General features: G+C 35.9%; 2 protein-coding genes and 1 long non-coding RNA gene across 6 annotated transcripts; 2 read left to right on the forward strand and 1 right to left on the reverse strand.

Moving 5' to 3' along the window:
- The first annotated feature begins 485 nt into the window (after positions 1-485).
- Positions 486-7,778, forward strand: LOC145011863 (uncharacterized). 2 transcript variants are annotated; one of them, XM_078970613.1, is made up of 5 exons: positions 486-615; positions 1,451-5,540; positions 6,352-6,787; positions 6,905-6,973; positions 7,348-7,778. In XM_078970613.1, the coding sequence occupies exon 2, from the start codon at positions 1,617-1,619 to the stop codon at positions 5,478-5,480; it is 3,864 nt and encodes a 1,287-aa protein (XP_078826739.1). In that variant the 5' UTR covers positions 486-615; positions 1,451-1,616; the 3' UTR covers positions 5,481-5,540; positions 6,352-6,787; positions 6,905-6,973; positions 7,348-7,778. The 2 variants fall into 2 exon arrangements, with proteins under 2 accessions (XP_078826739.1, XP_078826738.1); XM_078970612.1 differs by having other exon boundaries at positions 7,351-7,778.
- A 2,848-nt stretch (positions 7,779-10,626) lies between these two features.
- Positions 10,627-13,730, reverse strand: LOC145008466 (uncharacterized). Of its 3 annotated transcripts, XR_013663465.1 has the most exons (7): positions 13,522-13,730; positions 13,318-13,454; positions 12,933-13,228; positions 12,772-12,860; positions 11,236-11,758; positions 11,111-11,146; positions 10,627-10,983 (listed from the first exon to the last, which is right to left on the reverse strand). It is a non-coding gene; the product is annotated as an uncharacterized LOC145008466 (long non-coding RNA). The 3 variants fall into 3 exon arrangements; XR_013663464.1 differs by having other exon boundaries at positions 13,318-13,730; XR_013663466.1 differs by having other exon boundaries at positions 11,222-11,758; positions 13,318-13,730.
- A 1,943-nt stretch (positions 13,731-15,673) lies between these two features.
- LOC145010988 (uncharacterized) lies at positions 15,674-21,032 on the forward strand. Its single transcript, XM_078969589.1, has 3 exons — positions 15,674-15,835; positions 16,409-20,045; positions 20,832-21,032. Exon 2 carries the CDS (start codon positions 16,575-16,577, stop codon positions 20,010-20,012), a length of 3,438 nt encoding a protein of 1,145 aa, XP_078825715.1. The 5' UTR covers positions 15,674-15,835; positions 16,409-16,574; the 3' UTR covers positions 20,013-20,045; positions 20,832-21,032.
- Positions 21,033-21,201: the final 169 nt, after the last annotated feature.

The raw sequence follows: 21,201 nt of genomic DNA on the forward strand, positions 1-21,201 counted from the left end.
CAGCAAGTCAGCAAAGTCGATGAATCAGGGAACAGGGAACGATTGATGAGTCGATGGAAACAGGGAACGATCGATGCCAACAAGGGTGAAACAATGGTCGACTAGGGCAAACTCGTTTTTTTTTTTTTTTTTTTGAAACTTCGATGATAGCGGGATACGCTGATAGCAAGATCGATCACCGAAGGGTCTTTTGCACGATCACACCAGAGTGAACATTTATATTCCGGGTTGGTCTTTTTGGCCCGATTAAGTCTTTATTCGGGTAACCCCGACCGAATAACCCGAAACCCGAATTGGGCGAAAATAAATACCCGTGAACCGACCCTAATAACTTATTCGGTCCTAATTCGGGTTGATCCGGTCCGGGTTTCGGTTTCGGTTCGGGTATTCAGTCTACACGCATCCCTAGCTCACACCCTTGGCCGTACTAGCACTCTACCAGCGAGTCAGCACGCCTCGTTCAATTATTATGCACGCCGTTCAATTATTGGGCGAAAATAAATACCCGTGAACCGACCCTAATAACTCTTCGTCTTCCCCAATTCTTTCAAATGTTAGGGTTTTAACTTCCGCTTCAATTTCAGTTGAAATTTACCTAAGAAACGACGTATTCAGGTCAGTTCATGATCAATTCAACAACATGATTATATTATTATGTCATGCGCTTTAGATGTCGTAAAAAGAAAGTTCGTCACTGTTCTCTTCCTGATTGAAAATATAATTTTTACAGATCGGAATTCGTTCGTTCTCTTCGATTCACTCATGAGTTAATTTAGATTGCTGTTCTGTTCTTTGAATTTTTCAAGAAACCCCCGTCAAATCATAATGTATTTGGATCCTAATACGAATTTAACATCAACATTTCTCTTAGCTTGCATTGTATTTCTTTTTAAGTGCTCGTCAATCCTGAACTTGAAATTAGATTAAACCTCAAATAAAAATGTACCTCCTGTGTTTGAATGATGTGAGCATTTGGCTTACTGAATAAGCGAGAGATAACTTATTATTCAAAGTGTTTCCAACTATGAAACTATTTGTTTAAATACTTAAAAGGAGAACTAGGAAAAATATAATTCATGATTTTAATAATCAGATATTTTTATCATTCATATATTTCGAACTATATATTAATTATTTAGTTGATAGTCATTTTACTATAAGATAAATATTATGTATGAGGGTATAATGGACATTTATTCATACCCAGACAGTTTTTTTAATTTCAGAAAAGAAACAAGCTTACTGTATACAATCAGATATCATTATAATTTCAGTCACGTTATCCATTCAGGACTTAATATATATAAAAAAAGAAACAACCCCTTACATGTCTTCCTTGAGTTGCAACAAACTGTTGATTTCTGACTGTATGATTACTGTCTGCTTGTATTCTCCACTGCTGTATTATAGTGTTCTGAACATTTTACATATGAGTACTTTTGGTGCCCAGTGTTCAATATGGAGCAGAGACAGAAGCAGAAGTCCTGGTTTAGCCAAGTCATTCAGAAGCAAAGCCCTGTCTTCTTAACCATCAGCACCTAATTTCTCTCTCCAACAGTTCAGATATTTCACTCTGTTCTCTCGTGTGTTCATTCCATTTGCTCTAAAATCCAATCATGGTGATGACCAGGACAGGGCCTTCTTTCCAAGAAGTCGCACTGCGTGTGGGTTCCTGCAATCTTAAGGCAGACCTTGACCTTGAAAAGTTTGACCCTACCCTCCATATAATTATTGAGTTTCTAAAAAGTCACCCTATTCACAAACCCTTGACTAAATCAATCGAGTTTCCTTTAAGCATCATTCACACAGCATACTCCAGTGCCATTTATGACTCTGATGAAGAGTACATCGAGTTCGACATCAGTAAAGATAACACTATCAAACTCTGGAAGGCTGAGTTCCTGGAGGCCATTGGGCTTCCAGAGAGAAAGGAAAAAAAGACATTCTATGAACCCACAAATGAAGAACTCTTTGATGTATTGGATCAAATGGGGTATTTACCTCCAAGGCTTGAATGGGCCAGAAACTTCTTGAAAGGTAAGCTTCCAGGCATTTGGCATTTTTTGGTGCACATTATTGTGCGGTGTCTTACAGGAAAGGTTGGAGGAACTAGCACACTAAGTAGGGCTTTTCTTGTACTTCTTTTTGGTATTTACACTGGGAAGGAAGTGGACTTTGGAACCATTATCTGGAATGATTTTGCTGGTTGTGTGTTTCCAAGGAAGAAGGAGATTCCTTGTGCAAGGTTTTGGGCACTTGCACTCCAAAAGTTGCATACCAAACTGAATGTTTCATTACCTGAAGGAGAAGAGATGTTCACTACTGGTACTGTATCCGGATATGCTATCCCAGATCAAGCTGAATTCGGGAAGGTTGCTCGTCTCCCTGAAGCAATGCTTCAATATATTGAAAAGAACTCTGAAGTTCTCATTAGACATATAGAGGAAACAGATCCTCCAGAAACTGGACACCCTATCCAATTCGCACAACCAGTTAGGCCTACTGAAGGACATACTTCAAGTCCTGCACGTAAAAAGCAAATTGCTTTGAATGTAAAGAAGACTACTGGTCTTGGAACCAAAAGAAAATGTGAGAACATTATTTCCCCTCAAGCCAAAAGACCTACCATTGGGTCACAATCATCTACCTCTAACATCTCTTTATCCTCTGAAGAAGAAGATGATGTCTCACAAAAAAATGGGGATATAGCACATACACCACCCCCTTCCTCTCAAAAGCAGACCCCAGGGATACACTCACATATCAATCTTGAGGCTACAGAGACAAGTTCTTCTTTCCACACTATCCAACTTGAGAAGAACTTATGGGGATCTCCTGGACATAATACTAAGGATCAAGGACCCCAAGGAAGAGTTTTTGAGCCTATGCTGAAATCAAGCTCAAACCCAGGCCAAGAGTCTAGTTCTATGGCACACCAACCCTTGCAAACAGGGTTCTTTGGAATTTCCATTGGTGAGGCAGAGGTGAGAGCGTCAGAGAGTGAGAGTGTAAGGCAAGCAAGAGATGAACAAGAGAGGCAAAAAAGAGAGCAGAGTGAAAGAGAGGAGATATTGAGTGCTGAGCAAGAGAGATTTTCTCAGATATACTACTATAATATATATCCGTATGAGCAAATGCTAAGAGAGCAGAGAATAAGAGACGAGATGGAAAAGGAAGAATCGAAGAAAGTGAAAGCTGCGAAACATGCAGAATATAGAAAGAAAAGAAAAGAGATTTTAATGCAGAATAAGAGGAAAGAGGATGAGCTAAAGGCTAAGATGCAGAGAGAGCAAGAGGAACGAGAGAAAACTGAAGCTCTAAGAGAGGCCGAGGCTAAGAAACAAGAGGAGCGAAAGAAATTAGTAAGAATTTTGCGGGATGAGCAGCTAAAGAGGGAAGAGGAAGAGTGGGCCCGGACTTCTGTCAAACTTCTTAAGCATGCCATGTCTTTGGACCCATCCACAAAGACTGGTATGGAGTCTGCTCAAGACATGGAAAAAGACTTTGTGTTTGCTGCTGATGATGGACTCATCCAAGACTCTGATTCACACTCCATTATGGAGACACTCAAACCCTCCAAATCTACTCTTTTCTTGGCAACTTCAGAAACTGAAAGTCAGGAACTTCCCAACACTCTTCCTACCACAACTGTGGGTACATCCACACCTCGCAGACGCACTAAATGGAAGAAGAAGAAGAAGAAGAAATCCAAATATATCTCCAGGGTGGAGTTTAATTCCCTCAACCAGAAGCTGTCTCAGGTTCTAGAGGTTGTAAACAAGATCCCTCCATCTAAGGATAAATTTGTGAGCAAGGAAGAGTTTGGGGAAATGCAGAAGATTGTGACATCCTTAGCCCAAAGGGTTCCTAATCTTGAGACAAGGGAAAAGACGCTTCGGGAATCAGTTGTCAAATCTACTGCAGATGCTCTGAAGAAAATGGAGCAGAAGAGGACCAATGACACATTTAAGTATTTGGATCGGATGGATGAGATGTTGAAAATGGTGAAGGAAATTCAACAGTCGTATGACCACCTCACCAACACTGTGGGCCACCAACATGGAGATGAGATTGTCCGTTTAAGTGAGCAGCTCTGTGATTATCGCAACAAAAATATAATTCTTCAGGCTGTTTTGGTTAAAGTAATACAGTCTGTACAACAACTGCTAAGACCCTGTAATTTAAGATTTGATGAAATCGTATTTGCCATCCAGAAAGTTCAAAATTCTGTGGATGTCCTTCCAAAGACTCTGTCCAATGATGAGCTAAGCAAACAGGTTCCTCAATCGTTCCAAAAAGTGTTTGACCTGATAGACGACTTAAAAGGTTCAAGGTTCGTAGATGAAGCTGGAGAAGATGATAACGTGGTGATTACAGAAACTTATCCTTCTCCCAAGATAGATGTGGTATCCAAACCTCAACCACCTCCTCCACCTCCAAACACCACAATTCCTCCCACTGAATGTGAGATTCACGAATCACCAAAGATTCCATCTTCTCCCACTTCATTTGTCATGCCTCGTGTCCAAATCACACCAGAGTTCCCTGAAACCCCCAAAGCTCCCATCAATGATAAAGGCAAAATGCCTTTGGAGATTTCTCAAATGAGTCCGATGAAAACCTTTCCAGTGTGTGAGAAAGAGATGAAGGAACACACTATAACTCTGTGGGTCGATGACATCAGACAATTGAAGGATGATGAACTTGTACCCAAACAAACTACAGCTCCTCCCTCCTCCGATGAATATCAGTGGGATATACCCATGTCTCCAAATGCACGCTATTATTCAGTTTTCCCACCACTGCATCCTCACCTCTCAAGGGAAATGCAAATCCCAATTGAGCTGAACCGACTAGAGGAGTTTTTCAAGGCTCATGCTCAGCCCCCAAAAGACGTATGGTCTCTTCGGAGGATCATAAGAGTTGTGGGATATAAGAAGAGGTCTTTTCAGAAGGAAGACTACTTCAGTTTCGACGTGGTGCGAAGCGATAACAAAAAATATTTCTTCTCCGAAGCCGATTTTCCTAACCTCAATCCTAATGACTTATACGTGATTGCCAAACACTTCCAGACCAAACTCCTCACTCATCAACCTTCCCGATTTCCTTTTCTCCAAATCCAGAGATTTCTAAGGTCTCTGACCTATGATCTTGGCAGCATTGATGCAGAGCGATTTGATAGCTTCGTGGATAATCCACCCGAATATCTTGAAGGAATTGAAAACAGACATCGAGGACCTACCGAGGATCCTGAACTGGGGATCATCTTCTCTAATGAAAAGGATAGTCCGAGGCTCTTTTTTAGATTAAAACAGAAGCATCGATGCAAAACGGAGTTCCTTGAAAAGATGATAAATCTTACCTTAAGGTCCAATGCCTCTGCAGCTTTAAAGGTGAAGATCATTGAAGAATTAGAGTGGTGGGTAGCTGTTCGTAAGTGGATCAAGAGAGTAACGTACCTCGTGAAAAACAAGATCTGAACATGGTCCAACAGAATGTCTTTTTTTGCATTGAAAACACTAGATATACGTATCTTATCGGTGAGTAATTTAAAACCTCATTTCATTGACTTTCTGCATTAAGTCGTTCTTTTTGCATCAAGTGAGAAATCAGGGATAATCACTAAAATAATCAAAATTGTATGGTCGTTTAACAAATTGACAACTTTTTTCCTCTTTAAACAAAATGACCATCAAATTTGGCAATTGGGCCAATTGCAAATTGCTTTATTAATGGTCCCATGAAAACAAAAAAAAACTTTAAAAAATAACTAAGAATAAATTACATTTTTGGTCCCTGAGTATAGCGTAACTGATTTTTGCAATTTTATTCCAAGAAGTTATCTTACAATTTTGGTCCTTATTGAGTTACTCCCGTTCTTGTAACGTTTTCGGTCCTATTCCAAATAAAGTGCCTATATTTGGTCCAGAGTGTAGCTAATTTTTGCACTTTTGTACCAAAAATATTGTCGTTTTATTTGCAATAGAGACAAAAAAGACATTACAGAAACATTCAAGTACCAAAATTGCAATAGAATTCTTTTTGAACAAAGTTAAAAAAAAAAAAAAAAACAGCTATACACAGGGACCAAAAATGTAAATTACTTAATAAATAAGTATCTACAAAAAAATCATATTTTGTAACTGACAGTTTGCAAAAGAATTTTTTTTTTTGGCTGCCTTTGCCAGTAAAAGTAATTGGCGGTATTTTTGTTTAAAAGGGTAAAAACGTGGTCAGTTTGTTAAATGAGACCCAACTATGGTGATCATTTTTTGTGATTATCCAAAAAAATAAGCACCAACATATGTATATATATTATAGCTTATGAGATTAAAATATTGTTGTGTGTAGGCTGAGATTGGAAGGCATTCGACCTCACATCATGAGTGGGAAGTATACAGAATCAAGGATTTCGACTAACAAGTGAAACAGAATATTGTTGATAAAGTTAGAAGAAGTCGTCTCATGGGGGTGTAGTAATGGTGTTTTGTTCTTGAATCAAGAACATGGTGATGGTGGTATCCTGTTTACTAATTTTAGTGTTGTTTCTCTTTTGCTACTATTAAGTAGTCTTTTTGCTCTCTGTCTGGTACAATAGCAAAAGAGTAAACATTCTTTGATGGGAGTGGTTCATTTCTTGTGGTGTGGTCATATATGTGTGTATGGGGGTGGGTAATCATGGGTTGTTATTGGTTCAGCAACAGTTGGTGTGGTGGTGGTTGTTACAATAATGCAAATTGTACAGCCCTGGATTCTATTGGATTTGTCTCCCTCCATATCTGTAACTGTAAGTAAACATGTTTGACTTTAGTTGATCATGTTGTTTTATTAGTAAGTTCAATTGTGAGACATAATTTTAAGCTTCTTCTTTCAAATACAAATACAAATACAACTACAAATACAGGGTGGGATGTCTAATGAGTTATACAACACAATCACGCATGTGACAGCCTGACAGGTGGAATCTATGAAGGTACCTGACCTCCTATATATAACAATAATTATTTAGTTGTATATATTTCTCAAGGGGATGTTTCTTTTTGGTTTGATGTGTAAGCACTTAATCTGGACAGCTATGCGGACTGTTTTTTTTTTTTTTTTTACTTAACCTGGATAGAATGACTTAATGAGTTAAGTAAAAAAAACCTGGCTTAATGTATTAAGACACCAACCCTTTTACTTCTAATAGCAATGTACTTAATTTTTTTTTAATGATAATAACAATATGTAACTCAGAATACCAATGTAGGTACATTTTCTTTATACATTATTGCAATTTTCCCTTTCCAAAGTTTTGAAGGGTAATAAATATCATAATTCCTGCTTAATCTTTTATTTACCAAAAAGTAGGGAGGAGAGCCAAAAGTGGTGGTGAAATGGAGTCTGCACAAGCTAAAAATGAAGCAAGCACTCAAAGATGCTGCCTGGAGCTGTGGTCCCCACTTGATTTGAAACCTCTGGATCAAGGGAAACAACATATGAGAAATTGGTGATAATCTACGTGGCAATTTAATTTTGATGAATCGTGTCTTTTATGTTATGTGACATCATTCCTACATGGCTGGCAACTTGGAGTTGAACAAAAACTAAAACTTCAGGGACCAAGAATTCATCTTCAACATCACTATTCACTAGAGTGTAGAGGTGGTGGACGTAAATAATGATGTATGTGTTTGAGCTCACTCAACCAAAACCAGTTAGTTACTATTTTCTTTTCTTGCAAGTGGAGCTTGCTGTTACGGCTTACAATATGGCATGAAAGTAGCCCACTTATCTCATCGATTGTCATTACTTATTGCCATTTGGGATGTTTTCATAGGGATCAAGGAATATAAATAGTCGCAGGAGTTATAATTTAGAATCAATAAAAAATATTTCGTCAATCTTAATCAAAACATGTTGAAATGAATTTTTCAGAATTAGAATATCAAGTTGATTTTGATTAACTTAAATGATATTGAATATTATAAAGAATACAATAATCAGAAAGGAGCTTGACACGAAGAAATTTTTTCATATTACTTAAGATTTTTTTTATTTGGGTTATGTTTAATCAAATAAAATTTACTTTTTATTTTTTCAATGGTTTGAATTAATTTATGTCCATAAACATGATATAAATTATCCATTTAAAAATGATTCTATCATCCCTATTTTAGAGAAAAATAAAATACAAATACATTACTTCTAATTCACAAATTATTGTTGATTTTCCATCGAAAAAAGAGATTATTATTGATGATATGTTTATTGTCACTCCTTTAGTCCAAGCCCCAAATCAATTAAAGGGTCTTTAAAAAACTATTTACCAAAATAATTATTTAAACATAACTTTATATAATATTATTGAGCATTTAGTTAAATTAAAGAAAAAATTAACAAAGATAAAAATGTGAATATTCAAGATATAACAAGCATCGGCAATATAAGTTTCATGTTGAAGTTTAGATCTAAGGTAATAATCCTGACTTCAGCAATTACATATAACTTTAAATCAAGTGAAACCTACAATCAAAAATGGATGTAATTACCACTTTTATCTTACAAATACCAATTATATATAATTTAAGTATTTCAATTAAGCTACTTTAAAATGAAAATTGCTAAACATTACTAATTTTATATATAATTTAAGTGTTTAAATGAAGCTACTTTACAATGATGGTTGCTAAACATTATATCAATAAGCATTACTTTCAATTCATCGATTGGTTTTTTTCGACGGACAATTTAATGTATTAGGCCATGTTTGATATGGGTCTGACCGAGTTGGGTCAGACAATTTTGGTTGACTCGGTTAGCTAAATCCGTTTGACTGTCGACGATTTGTGCCTCTGCCCCCCACCGATCGACTCTTTCTCTACTTCTCATCAGGTACGCCTCCAATTCTTCTTATCTGATTTTAAAGTTCCAATTTTTCTCATCAAAGTTCTGATTCTTCTCATTAAAGTACCGATTTTGCTGCTCTGTTTATGTTTCTCTTTATGTTTGTTGTTCTCAATTGGGTTTTTGCTGTTATGAGGTCATACTTCCTATGATTTGTGTTAAAGCTTATTAATTTTGTAGATTATGTAATTATGGCATGCCTCTGATTGCTTTTCATATGAGAAGAAGTTAACAACATTTGTTCAACCAATATCATAACCTAGGGTTAATTTGGTGATGATTTGTTTTTATTTCTATTTTATTTGATTTTTGATTTTGATGTTGATGGCCTGTTAAGAAGCTCTCTGCTCATTGCTATGCTTTCACTCTATAGATGGATAAAAGCTCCATATGTTTTGTATAGTTATTATGTGTATATAAATTACCAGGTTTTTAACTTTGTATTTTGCTTGTGGTTTAATATTTTCTTTAATTAGATGTTTTCACTCTTGATTTTCATCTTCATTGAAAAAGGTCTTGTTTGACCATAAAAACTCAACATATTCCCGATTTTGAAGTAAGAGAGTTTACCCAACTGATTGAGAGGTCACTGTTCATGGAAGAATCTTAATCGGGTCATCCATATTAGCAGCTGCCTGTGGAGCAAGTGTTGCAAAGGTGGCATTGTCTTCCAAGTTGAAGATTTATTTGAAATATCTACATCAAGAGGAAATTGATTCAATGAATGGTCTTGGATTGCTAATTGGTGTATTGTTGATTTGTTTTGTTATTTATGACATTTTCATGAGTAGGGGTATTTTGGGTACAAAAATATTAGATGTATGGTTTGTTCTAAATGTTGAATCAAATTTATGCTTAAAATGTATGTTTTTATAACTCTTCAACAACTTCATCTGTAGAGGAGAGCAGTAGGGTAAAATGATCATTTTTCATTAGTTGGTACATTTAGTCAGATATACAATCAAACAACATGGTTTCTTACTCAGTCAATATTTCTTATCCAGACAGACCTTTCCAGTCAGCACTTTCGCACTTAACAACTATCAAACGGGACCTTAGTCTTTTTTGTGTATGTTGGATAAGTGTTTTTATATGTTGCATCCATTGTCGAAAATAGACCGTTTCTAATTCATGATAACACATTTAAAAAAATCTTTTTCTTCATTAATGTAATCATGTCCCCCATAGTTGTCGAATAATTTCTTTTAAAAACATGTCATATTCTAAAGAACACATCCATTGTTTTGTCCGCAACCAATTCAATGATTTGTTTTTCAATGTTTAAATCTGTTCAAATCACAACAAATCGGAATGGATAGTAAAAAATGAAAATTGTTTTTTGATCGAATACTATTCAAAATTGGACAATCGATTTTTTGTTATGCATTATGTTTATATTCTTTAGGAATTGGGTAGATGAAAAATAGAATTTAATGTTATTTTTCTATAACATTTCTTTTCCTTTTATTATATTGTATTCCTTCAATTTGGTTTCCTATTAAACACCATTTGGAGATGGCCCAAATTTCGTTTATTTCTAATTAAATAACTTTTACGATTGATTTTAGGTTATGACTTAACACTTATTTGTACTATGTTTTAATTTTGATATTTTTGGCCATTTATTCAAAAAGTCTAATAAGGATATTTGTTTGCAACATTAAACGCATTAAATACTATTATCTAATGTCATTTATAAACATAAACAATGATTCTTATTTTACTTAGTTATGTCTAAGTATTTATCCACAATTTATTTTAAATAATAAATCTCTTGAAAGTTGTCAATAAAATTTGGGACAGAGTACAAATAAAAAAGAAATAGAAAGTTAAACCGAACTACAAAAGGAAGCAAAGCGGCCATCATATGTCCAGGTGGATAATATCTAAAGTTCATAAGGTGGATGATATCTAAAGACTATAAAATACTGAAGTGTGAAGAGATGATGTATGTTGATTAACAACAACACTAATACTTATAGTAGAAAACCATTAGTCTGACTTGAGTTTTCCATGCTTTATATTCTCAAGGTTTGATCTTCAATTATTGGTAAATTTTGGAGAGCTCTTGTATGTAGATTACTTCATATAGATTGTCTACATCAGAAAAAAATGAGTACTAAAAACCTGAAAGAGAGATATAGCTAAACCAATAATTATCAAATTTAAATGGCAACCATAGTTGGGAAACCAAACCAACACAAAATAAAGAAAATAGACTTACCCAATTGACGATTGGATTGTTGAAACTTCGTTAAACCTGCAACCAAACCAAACAAAGAAATCAGTGAAAACTAAAACCAACAGTCCATTTAGGACTTGTAAACATACATACCAAGTTTCACATACAGTTAAAGAGATGGAGAAACTCAGCAGTCATGTTGGTTCTTTTTAGAGAAACTCACATGTGGCAGTAGTGATGAGGTTTTTAGGGAGACAGAGAGAGATAGGGTACGTGACAGTGGAAAATAGTGGTACGGTGGTGGAGGCTAGAGTTTTTTTATTGAGAGACACTGTTTTATGTTATATATTTGGTTAGTTCAGTGTTATTACTGGTTATCTATTGCTGATGGTCTAATGTATGCTCGAAGACTTTGGAATAGTTTGATGCAATTTTTTGGAATAGCCCCATAATGACATTGTCGTCATGCATAGGAGGAGCGTATTCCTCTTTGCTGGGGCAATACACTTTGTGGTCTGATGTATGCTTGAAGACTTTGGAATATTCTGAAGCTATTGTTGGTATAACCCCATAAGTACATTGCCTTTACAGAGGGGTTGCTTGAAAATTTTGGAATTATCCCTATAAGTGCAGTGTCTTCATTTCCGGTTGCTGTTGTCCTCACATAGTACACCAGGAAGGTCATAACCCCTAAAAAAGATTACAAACAATCATGTCTACCAGTACAAATAAATGAAAGTATGTTGTTATTCCATGCATTTAGCGCTTTTTCCTTTTTCCTTTTGCATTTTTCAATATCATTACTTGACTACCAAGCCGATGTCAAAAACCAATGCATATTGATTCTCAGTAACCGAAATAAAAATCCCAACCAAATCATCGCTTTGTGGGCCCCTATAAGACTCCTCATCCTACATATCCACACTCGAAAACTTAATTGTGTATCCACAACCACTTGTTAAAGCTTCAACACCATTACTTTTTGTTTCTTGAACTTAGGAAAACCTTTATTTTTTGAATTTCAACCAAAGTAATTATAAAACCTTAAATATCTATTTTTCACATCCAGCCTAAGTAATTACAAAATGTTGGGTATCTTTTTCTGTTGCTCGTACTAAACATTAGAAAAAACTCTGTTTATACCAATTTAACTTTTTATTAAACAATTCTCATATTTTTTCTTCATTTTGAGATAGGACCCACCGTTTATAGCTTTAAATGACATTGAAGGGCATAATGTTCATTACTCTAGAAGTTTTTTTTTTAACATCAACAGCAGCACCCAAGAAGATCAAGAAGGGGCCTCGGATAAGGTCGACAGTGGTGCTAGTTCTTTTTAAAGAGAAGGATCAAGTATCTGTTGCAACACAACAGGAAAAGAGGCGTCCCCATTGAGTTTTAACTTTTTATAAATTTACCCTAATTTATCTAATATAACACAAATGAAAAAAGTGATGTTAGTATTGATGTTACCATATCATCCAGTGTGATGGATGCATTATATGAATATAAAACTTTAGATGTGAAGCTAAGCATGAGTTCCTTTAAATAAGCATTCAATGTGTTTGTATCCAGCTTGTCAAAATGATCTTCATTACCCTTCTTCCCTTATTTATGCAATTAATCCCAAAAGGACGTTAACGCCGTCCTCATCCCTATCATCAAAAAAGCAAAAATGCCCTATAATGAAGGCTGATACTCACATGTTCGAAATTGTTGATTGCTTTGAAGACAGTGGCTCAACTTCAACCTCGTTTTGGTATCTTATTAAATCTTTACCAAGAAAGTCAAACTGGAAAAAACATCAAAAGTCAAAATTACCCTTTTTTTTTTCATTTTTAGAATATTTTCATGCATAAGTTACCTTGAGGATATTTGGAGGTTGTGGCTCAATGTTTTCTACTTTCAATGTGCAACAATCAACTGTATCAGCTTCATCATCATCTCATAAGCATAAATGTGAAATCCATCAAATATGGATTTTAAGGTGGAATGGAATCTTGAATTCCATTCTCTCATAGATAGCAATACTACCTTCTCGATTCCTGCTCTAAGTGCTAATTTATCAATGAGATATGTAGCCATTGCCACTTGTTTCTTTGTCAAACCCTTATTTGTAAAATATTTAGTGTAAACTTGTCTGATGCCTCGTATGTATCCCTATAATAGTGTAGGTAATGGATGAGATATGGATATTAGGAATAAAATGACATTTTTGTAAAATTAACATTCATGTGATTGACACTGACCTTCAACAACCTTGCCTTTTCTTATTTTTCTTTGTCATTTTGACCATTGAGGGCACTGTTGGCAACTAAAAAAACATACTTGAAGTCCTTTCCATTTATAGCATTATTCTATTGAAATTCCCCTGTATGTTGAATACCTAAAAGAACAATACATTCAACACAATGCAATAATTACCTTGTTCCATGATCAGAAGAGAATGGAACCTGATGACGACGAAGAATCACGGAGCTGAGAGGAAACAAAGAAGCATCTAATGATGATATAGGTTGTGAGAAGGAGAGGTGCATGAGTGGTAGCGGAGATGTTCTGTGCCGGAACAAAGGTCCCAGTAACTGATTCCAGATGATGATTTTAACAAAAAAATAATTACAGATTTCAAGTAATGAGTAAATGAACAAAAAGAGAGAGTTGGTAGAGATCTGATTCAGAACAAAAAAATTATTTTGTATTCACGTTCCTACTCCTGGTATCTAATCAAATGCTGAAAGCTTATATATATATATATATATATATATATATATATATATATATATATATATATATATATATATATATATATATATATATATATATTCTGGTTTTGGATGTTCTCAGATTTCCCGATACTTGACTTTATATCTTCTACCTACTTTTTAGATTTTTTACTAAAGAAGGTAATATTTTTTTTGTTGATATATGATTCAGAATTCAAAACTTTAAATCCAATTCTAATTTTCAGATGTTTGATTGTTTGTTTCTGATTTTAATTTGCAGTTGCACATTGATTTAAATTGAATATGATATTAGGCTTCTACAACTTTGAGACATAAATCATATACCAAAAATCAGATGTAATATTTTCCCATAATTAGATAGTGTTTAACTATTTACAATCTACAATGTTTTCCAAAAAACATTTTTTTGGAAGCTAGAAAAAGAAGAAACAAATTTTTTTTGACGTCTTCAATTAAATCTATAAAGGATCTATGCATATTTTTTTCAAACCATTAAGTTTGTCTAGTTTGCAAGATGTTTGGACCGGCCCTGCTTAGGGTTTTCTGATCTTGAAAAAGATTGAGATGGTGAGTGGTTGAAGGAAATGTCGTGTTGACTGAGATGAGAGAGAATATGCAATATATAGCGTATTTCATGTTGACCGATTCAATTGGCTGAATGTGCGGAAATAATGTTGGCAGATTTATAATTTAGAAGAGTTTGTTAGCTTACGACCCGCCCCTTAGCTTTGACCTTTTCAATTGTTTGACCGGATTATTTACTCTGCAATGCCTTGTTGTATATGATGGCTTAAGGGGTGTACCTCTTAAAATTCAACATTTGAGGCTAAATGCTTGTTAAGATATATATATATATATATATATATATATATATATATATATATATATATATATATATATATATATATATATTACATTTAAAAAAAATATATACTTAGTTATTAATGAAATTTAATTTTCTTCTGTATTCGTAATATTTCGTATCATTGTATTCATTTTGTATTGGTATAATCATGTGACTAGTTTTTTGTGGTCGATGACGAAGAACGCATCCACCAGACCACCATTGGTCGATGACCGCTCCTTACGTCCTCACACTGTCACCTGCTCATTGATTTGCCGATCACTTACTAGCCCACATGATGTCAGCTCATCGGCTACTCAGCTCGCACTGTCGCATACCACCAAATGACGAGAGAAAAATCGGAAAACACATAAATCGACCACTATCTTTATCACTCGCTCCTGCTTCGACCCTAAATCGACCCACCTCCGTCGACCGGTGATTAACAATGCATCAACTACCATATACCCACTATGAAATTTCTTCCTAAATAGGTAATTCCCTACTGTGAATCTGTGATTTTAAACTGAAATTGAACTTTTTGATGATCATGAAGAAGTTAGTGTTGGAGGAAGAAGTAAGAATTATAGCATGAATGAACTATCAAATTGGTTTTTAGATATTTTTGAAGAGTTGCAGTTTGTATGAATGTTTTTATTTTTCAAATTTATTTGAATGTGAATGACTTTATGATTTTATGTTGAAAAAATTTATTTTTTGAAAATATGTTGCTTATTTATTAAATGGGTTATACGGATTGGGTTCGACCCACTAACCTATGAATCTACGAACCTATATATACTTAAATGGGTTATATGAGTTGGGTTGGGATTTTCAGTCAGTCAATCCGTGACCCGCCAACCCATATATTATATGGGTTGGGTTGAGTTTATGTTTTTTAAATCGTCAACCCGAACCCAACTTGATTGTAAAGCCTACCTAAATGTATAGAGGGTAAAATGTTATTTAATAAAAGTATATGATCTAAAATGAACATAAGCGTTTCCAGTACATACCACGGGTCCACGGCACTCTATCAGTGAGCTCATCTATTTGTCCTCGACATACTACTGTTCTCTTGTTCCCAATTCTTTCAAATGTATGCGAATCTAGGGTTTCAGATTTCGGTGTGGCGCTTTAATTTCAGTTGAAGTGTACCTAAGACAACGACAAATTAAGGTTAGTCCATGATCAAATGAACGACATGATTACATTATTGTGTCACGCGCTTTAGATTTGATAAAAAAAAGTTCGTCACTGTTCTCTTACTCGGAATTCGTCCGTTCTTTTGAGTCACTCTTGAGCTGATTCAAAATGCTGTTCTGTTCTTTGAATTTTTGAATATACCCTCCGCTAAATCAGAATGGATTTGGATCCTTATACCAATTTAACATCAACATTTCTATTAGTTTGCATTGTTTTTCTTTGCACGATTTAGTGAAGTTATCTGATTTCTTCATGAGTTGTAAACAGTGGTCATCAATTCTGAACTTGAAATTAGTCGATTATACCTCAAATAAAAAATGTACCTCCTGTGTTTGAATGATGTGCGCGCTTGATTGCTTCATGAGTCGTAAACAGTGGTCACCATCTGCCTGTTTATAGCACTTACATGACTTCCTTGAATTATAAAAAACTGTTTTTGTGTTAATATTTGAAGATCCTTTTTGAGAACCGACTCCTTACTTGTATTCTCCACTGCTAAATTGTAGCTTTCTGAACATTTTACATTTGAATACTTTTGTTGCCCAGCGTTCAATATGGAGCCGAGACAGAAGCAGAAGTCCTGGTTTAGCCAAGTCATTCAGAAGCAAAGCCCTGTCTTCTTAACCTGATGCACCTAATTTCTCTCTCCAACAGTTCTGATATTTCACTCTGTTCTCTCGTGTGTTCATTCCATTTGCTCTAAAATCCAATCATGGTGATGACCAGGACGGGACCTTCTTCCCAAGAAGTCGCAATGCATGTTGGTTCCTGCAATCTTAAGGCAGACCTTGACCTTGAAAAGTTTGACCCTACCCTCCATATAATGATTGAGTTTCTAAAAAGTCACCCTATTCACAAACCCTTGACTAAATCAATCGAGTTTCCTTTAAGCATCATTCATAAGGCATACTCCACTGCTGTCTATAACTCTGAGGAAGACTACATTGAGTTCAACATCAATAAAGATAAGACCACCAAACTGTCTAAGGTTGAGTTCCTGGAGGCTATTGGCCTTCCAGAGAGCAAGGAAAAAAAGACGTTATATGAACCCACAAATGAAGAAATCTTTGATGTATTTGATCAAATGGGGTATTTACCTCCAAAGCTTGAGTCGTTTTCAAACTTCAGGAAAGGCAAGCTTCCAGGCATGTGGCATTTTTTGTTTCACATCATTCTGCGGTGCCTCTCAGGAAGGGTTGCAGGAACTGACATGCTAAGTAGGCAGCTTCTTGTACTTATTTTTGGTATGTACACTGGGAAGGAAGTGGACTTTGGAACCACTATCTGGAGTGATTTTACTAGTTATGTCTTTCCAAAGAAGAAGGCAATTCCTTGTGCAAGGTTTTGGGCACTTGCACTCCAAAGTGTGTATAACAAGCTGAAGATCCCATTACCTAAAGAAGAGGAGATGTTCACTCCTCGTGCCTTATCCAGGCATACTATCCCAAATCAATCTGCATTTGTGAAGGTTGCTCGTCTCCCCGAAGCAATGCTTCAATATATTGAAAAGAACTCCAAAGTTCTCATCAGACATATAGAGGAAACGGGTCCTCCAGAACCTGAACTCCCTACCCAACCCTCACAACATACTTCCAGTCCTACAAAACAAAAGAAAAATGCCTTGAAAGTAAAGAAGACTACTGGTAAAAGAAAAGGTGACACCATTCCTTCTCCTCAAGCCAAAAGACAACCCACAAAATCTCAAAAGGTGAAGGATGCTGAAAAAAGATCTACCGTTGGGTCACAGTCATCTACCTCTTCATCCACTCACGAAGATGATGTCTCACAAAAACATTGGAATATAACACATACACAACCCCCTTCCTCTCAAAAGGAAGATGTGAGTGTCGAAAAAAGTCATGATCTAATAAACAATGATGAAAGTATACAAGGGCTGGAGAAGAATGCTTCTGAGAAAGAACAAGTTGCCACCAACCAATTGCAACAGGTTCTTAGTGAATTAAGAGAGGCTGGGGAAAAGAAAGAAGAGGAGCGAATGGAATTAGTGGGAATGTTGCTTGAGGAGCAACAACAGAGGGAAGAGGAAGATAGGGTCCCGACCACGGATAAACTTATTGAGCTTGCCATCCATTGTGAGGAGTCTTTGGACCCATTCACAAAGACTGGTATGGAGTCTGCTCAAGACATGGAAAAGGACTTTGTGTTTGCTGCTGATGATGGACTCATCCAAGACTCTGATTCACACTCCATTATGGAGACAATCAAACCCTCCAAATCTACTCTTTTCTTGGCAACTTCAGAAACTGAAAGTCAGGAACTTCCCAAACGAGACACCAGCACTCTTCCAACCACCACTGTCAGACGCACTAAACTGAAGAAGAAGAAGAAGTCCAAATATGTCTCCAGGGTGGAATTTAATTCCCTCAACCAGAAGTTGTCTGAGGTTCTTGAGCTTGTAAACAAGATCCCTCCATCTAAGGAGAAGTTTGTGAACAAGGAAGAGTTTGTGGAAATGCAGAAGGTTGTGACATCCTTAGCCCAAAGGGTTCCTAATCTTGAGACAAGGGAAAAGACGCTTCGGGAATCAATTGTCAAATCTACTGCAGATGCTCTGAAGAAAATGGAGCAGAAGAGGACCAATGACACATTTAAGTATTTGGATCGGATGGATGAGATGTTGAAAATGGTGAAGGAAATTCAACAGTCGTATGACCACCTCACCAACACTGTGGGCCACCAACATGGAGATGAGATTGTCCGTTTAAGTGAGCAGCTCTGTGATTATCGCAACAAAAATATAATTCTTCAGGCTGTTTTGGTTAAAGTAATACAGTCTGCACAACAACTGCTAAGACCCCGTAATGTAAGATTTGATGAAATCCTCTTTGCCATCCAGAAAATTCAAAATTCTGTGGATGTACTTCCAAAGACTCTGTCCAATGAGGAGCTAAGCAAACAGGTTCCTCAATCGTTCCAAAAAGTGTTTGACCTGATAGAGAACTTAAAAGGTTCAAAATCGGTGGTTGAAGCTGGAGAAGATGAAAATGTGGTGATAACAGAAACTTCTCCTTCTCCCAAGATAGATGAGGTATCCCGACGTCAACCACCTCCAAAGACCACAATTCCTCCGCCATCTCCTCCCACTTCATTTGTCATGCCTCCTACCCAAATAGCTCTGATGTTACCTGAAACCCAAAAAGCTTCCAGTAAAGGTAAAGGCAAAAGGCCTTTGGAGGTTCCTGAAGTGAGTCGGAATCAGATGAAGTCCTTTCGAGTGTCTGAGGAAGATAAGAAACATGAGGTGGCAGCAGCACATTTCTTTCAGGCGAACTCAAGTAAGGAGGAGCAACACGCTTTATCTCCTTTGGTCTATGTTATCAAACAATTGAAGGATGATGAACTCGTGCCTAAACAAACTGCAGCTCCTCCTGCCTCCGATGAATATCAGTGGGATATACCCATGTCTCCAAATGCACGCTATTATTCAGTTTTCCCACCACTGCATCCACACCTCTCAAGGGAAATGCAAATCCCAATTGAGCTGAACCGACTAGAGGAGTTTTTCAAGGCTCATGCTCAGCCCCCAAAAGATGTATGGTCTCTTCGGAGGATCATAAGAGTTGTGGGATATAAGAAGAGGTCTTTTCAGAAGGAAGACTACTTCAGTTTCGAAGTGGTGCGAAGCGATAACAAAAAATATTTCTTCTCCGAAGCCGATTTTCCAAACCTCAATCCCAACGACCTATACATGATTGCCAAACACTTCCAGACCAAACTCCTCACTCATCAACCTTCCCGATTTCCCTTTCTCCAAATCCAGAGATTTCTAAGGTCTTTGACCTATGATCTTGGCAGCATTGATGCAGAACGATTTGATAGCTTTGTGGATAATCCACCCAAAGAGATGAACCAATATCTTGAAGGAATTGAAAACAGACACCGAGGACCAACTGAGGATCCTGAACTGGGGATCATTTTCTCTAATGAAAAGGATAGTCCGAGGCTCTTTTTTAGATTAAATCAGAAGCATCTCTGCACAACGAAGTTCCTTGAAAAGATGATAAATCTTACCTTAAGGTCCAATGCCTCTGCAGCTTTAAAGGTGAAGATCATCGAAGAACTAGAGTGGTGGGTAGCAGTTCGTAAGTGGATCAAGAGAGCAACGGACCTCGTGAAAAACAAGATCTGAACATGAATGTCTTTTTTGCATTGAAGACTCTTGGTAAGTAATTTAAAACCTCATTTCCTTGACTTTCTGTATTAAGCTGTTCTATGTGCATCAAGTCAAAAATCAGGAATAATACTACTAAAATAATCAAAATAGTATGGTTGTCTTAACAAAGTGACAGCTTTTTTTTCCCTTTAAACAAAATAACCATCAAATTTGGCAAATAGGGTTGATTAAGAATTGTAAATTGCTTTATGAATGGTGCCCAAAGAACTAAAAATCTTTGAAAAATAACCAAATGTTACTTACATTTTTGGTCCCCTGAGTATAGTTTAGCTGATTTTTGCAATTTATGTTGAAAAGGTTATCTTTGCAATTTATGGTCCTTATTTGAGGTTCTTCTTTATTGCAACGTTTTTGGTCCCAAAAAATAATGTTGCTTTACTTGGAATAGAGACAAAAAAAATGTTACATAAACCTCAAATAAGTACCAAAACTGCAAGAGATCTTTTTGACTAAATATGAAAGAGCCAGCTGTGCTCAGGGACCAATAATGTAAATTATTCTTTAAGTAAATAATTAAAAAAAATTGTAAGTATATACAAAAAATAAAAAGTAAAAATTAAAGCTTTTTGCAACCTTTGTCGGTAAAAGTAATTTTGCAATTTGTGGAGTTGGTGGTACTTTTGTTTAAAGGGTAAAATGGTGGTGAGTTTGTTGAATGAGACCCAACAATTGTGGTCAGTTTTTGTTATTATCTTAAAAAATAAACACCAATATATTATATTATATTATATAGCTTCTCAGATTAGATCTGTTTTCTGAAATTGTTGTGTGTAGGCCAAGATTGGAAGATATTCAACATCAGATGGCAAGTAGGAAGTGTACATGTTCTTGTTGGATGAGAATAGAATATTGTATACAAAGTAGATGGTGGTAACCTGCTTACTAATTTTAGTGTGTTTTAGTATTTATGTATAAACTATTTCAACAGATTGTTGCCTCATATTTCTACTGCAAAGCTGTAACATTCATTGAAAAGATTTTTTTTTTTTTTTTTTTTTTTTTTGGGTATGTGAATGGGGGTAATCATGGGTTGGGGTGAGTTCTTTTGGTTATAGCTGAAGGTGTTCCTGAAATCTGATACCAAAGACTTGATTTCCTATGCAAGGCCGAACAATAAAATAAGGACGATAATACCCTTCTGTGG

This window comes from Lactuca saligna, chromosome 8 (genome assembly GCF_052625555.1).
Source record: "Lactuca saligna cultivar CGN05327 chromosome 8, ASM5262555v1, whole genome shotgun sequence".
Lineage (NCBI taxonomy): Eukaryota > Viridiplantae > Streptophyta > Magnoliopsida > Asterales > Asteraceae > Lactuca > Lactuca saligna.

What these genes read in the sequence shown, in the direction of transcription:
- LOC145011863 (XM_078970613.1), top strand. Translation starts at nt 1,617, where the DNA reads ATGGTGATGACCAGGACAGGGCCTTCTTTCCAAGAAGTCGCACTGCGT.
- LOC145010988 (XM_078969589.1), top strand. Translation starts at nt 16,575, where the DNA reads ATGGTGATGACCAGGACGGGACCTTCTTCCCAAGAAGTCGCAATGCAT.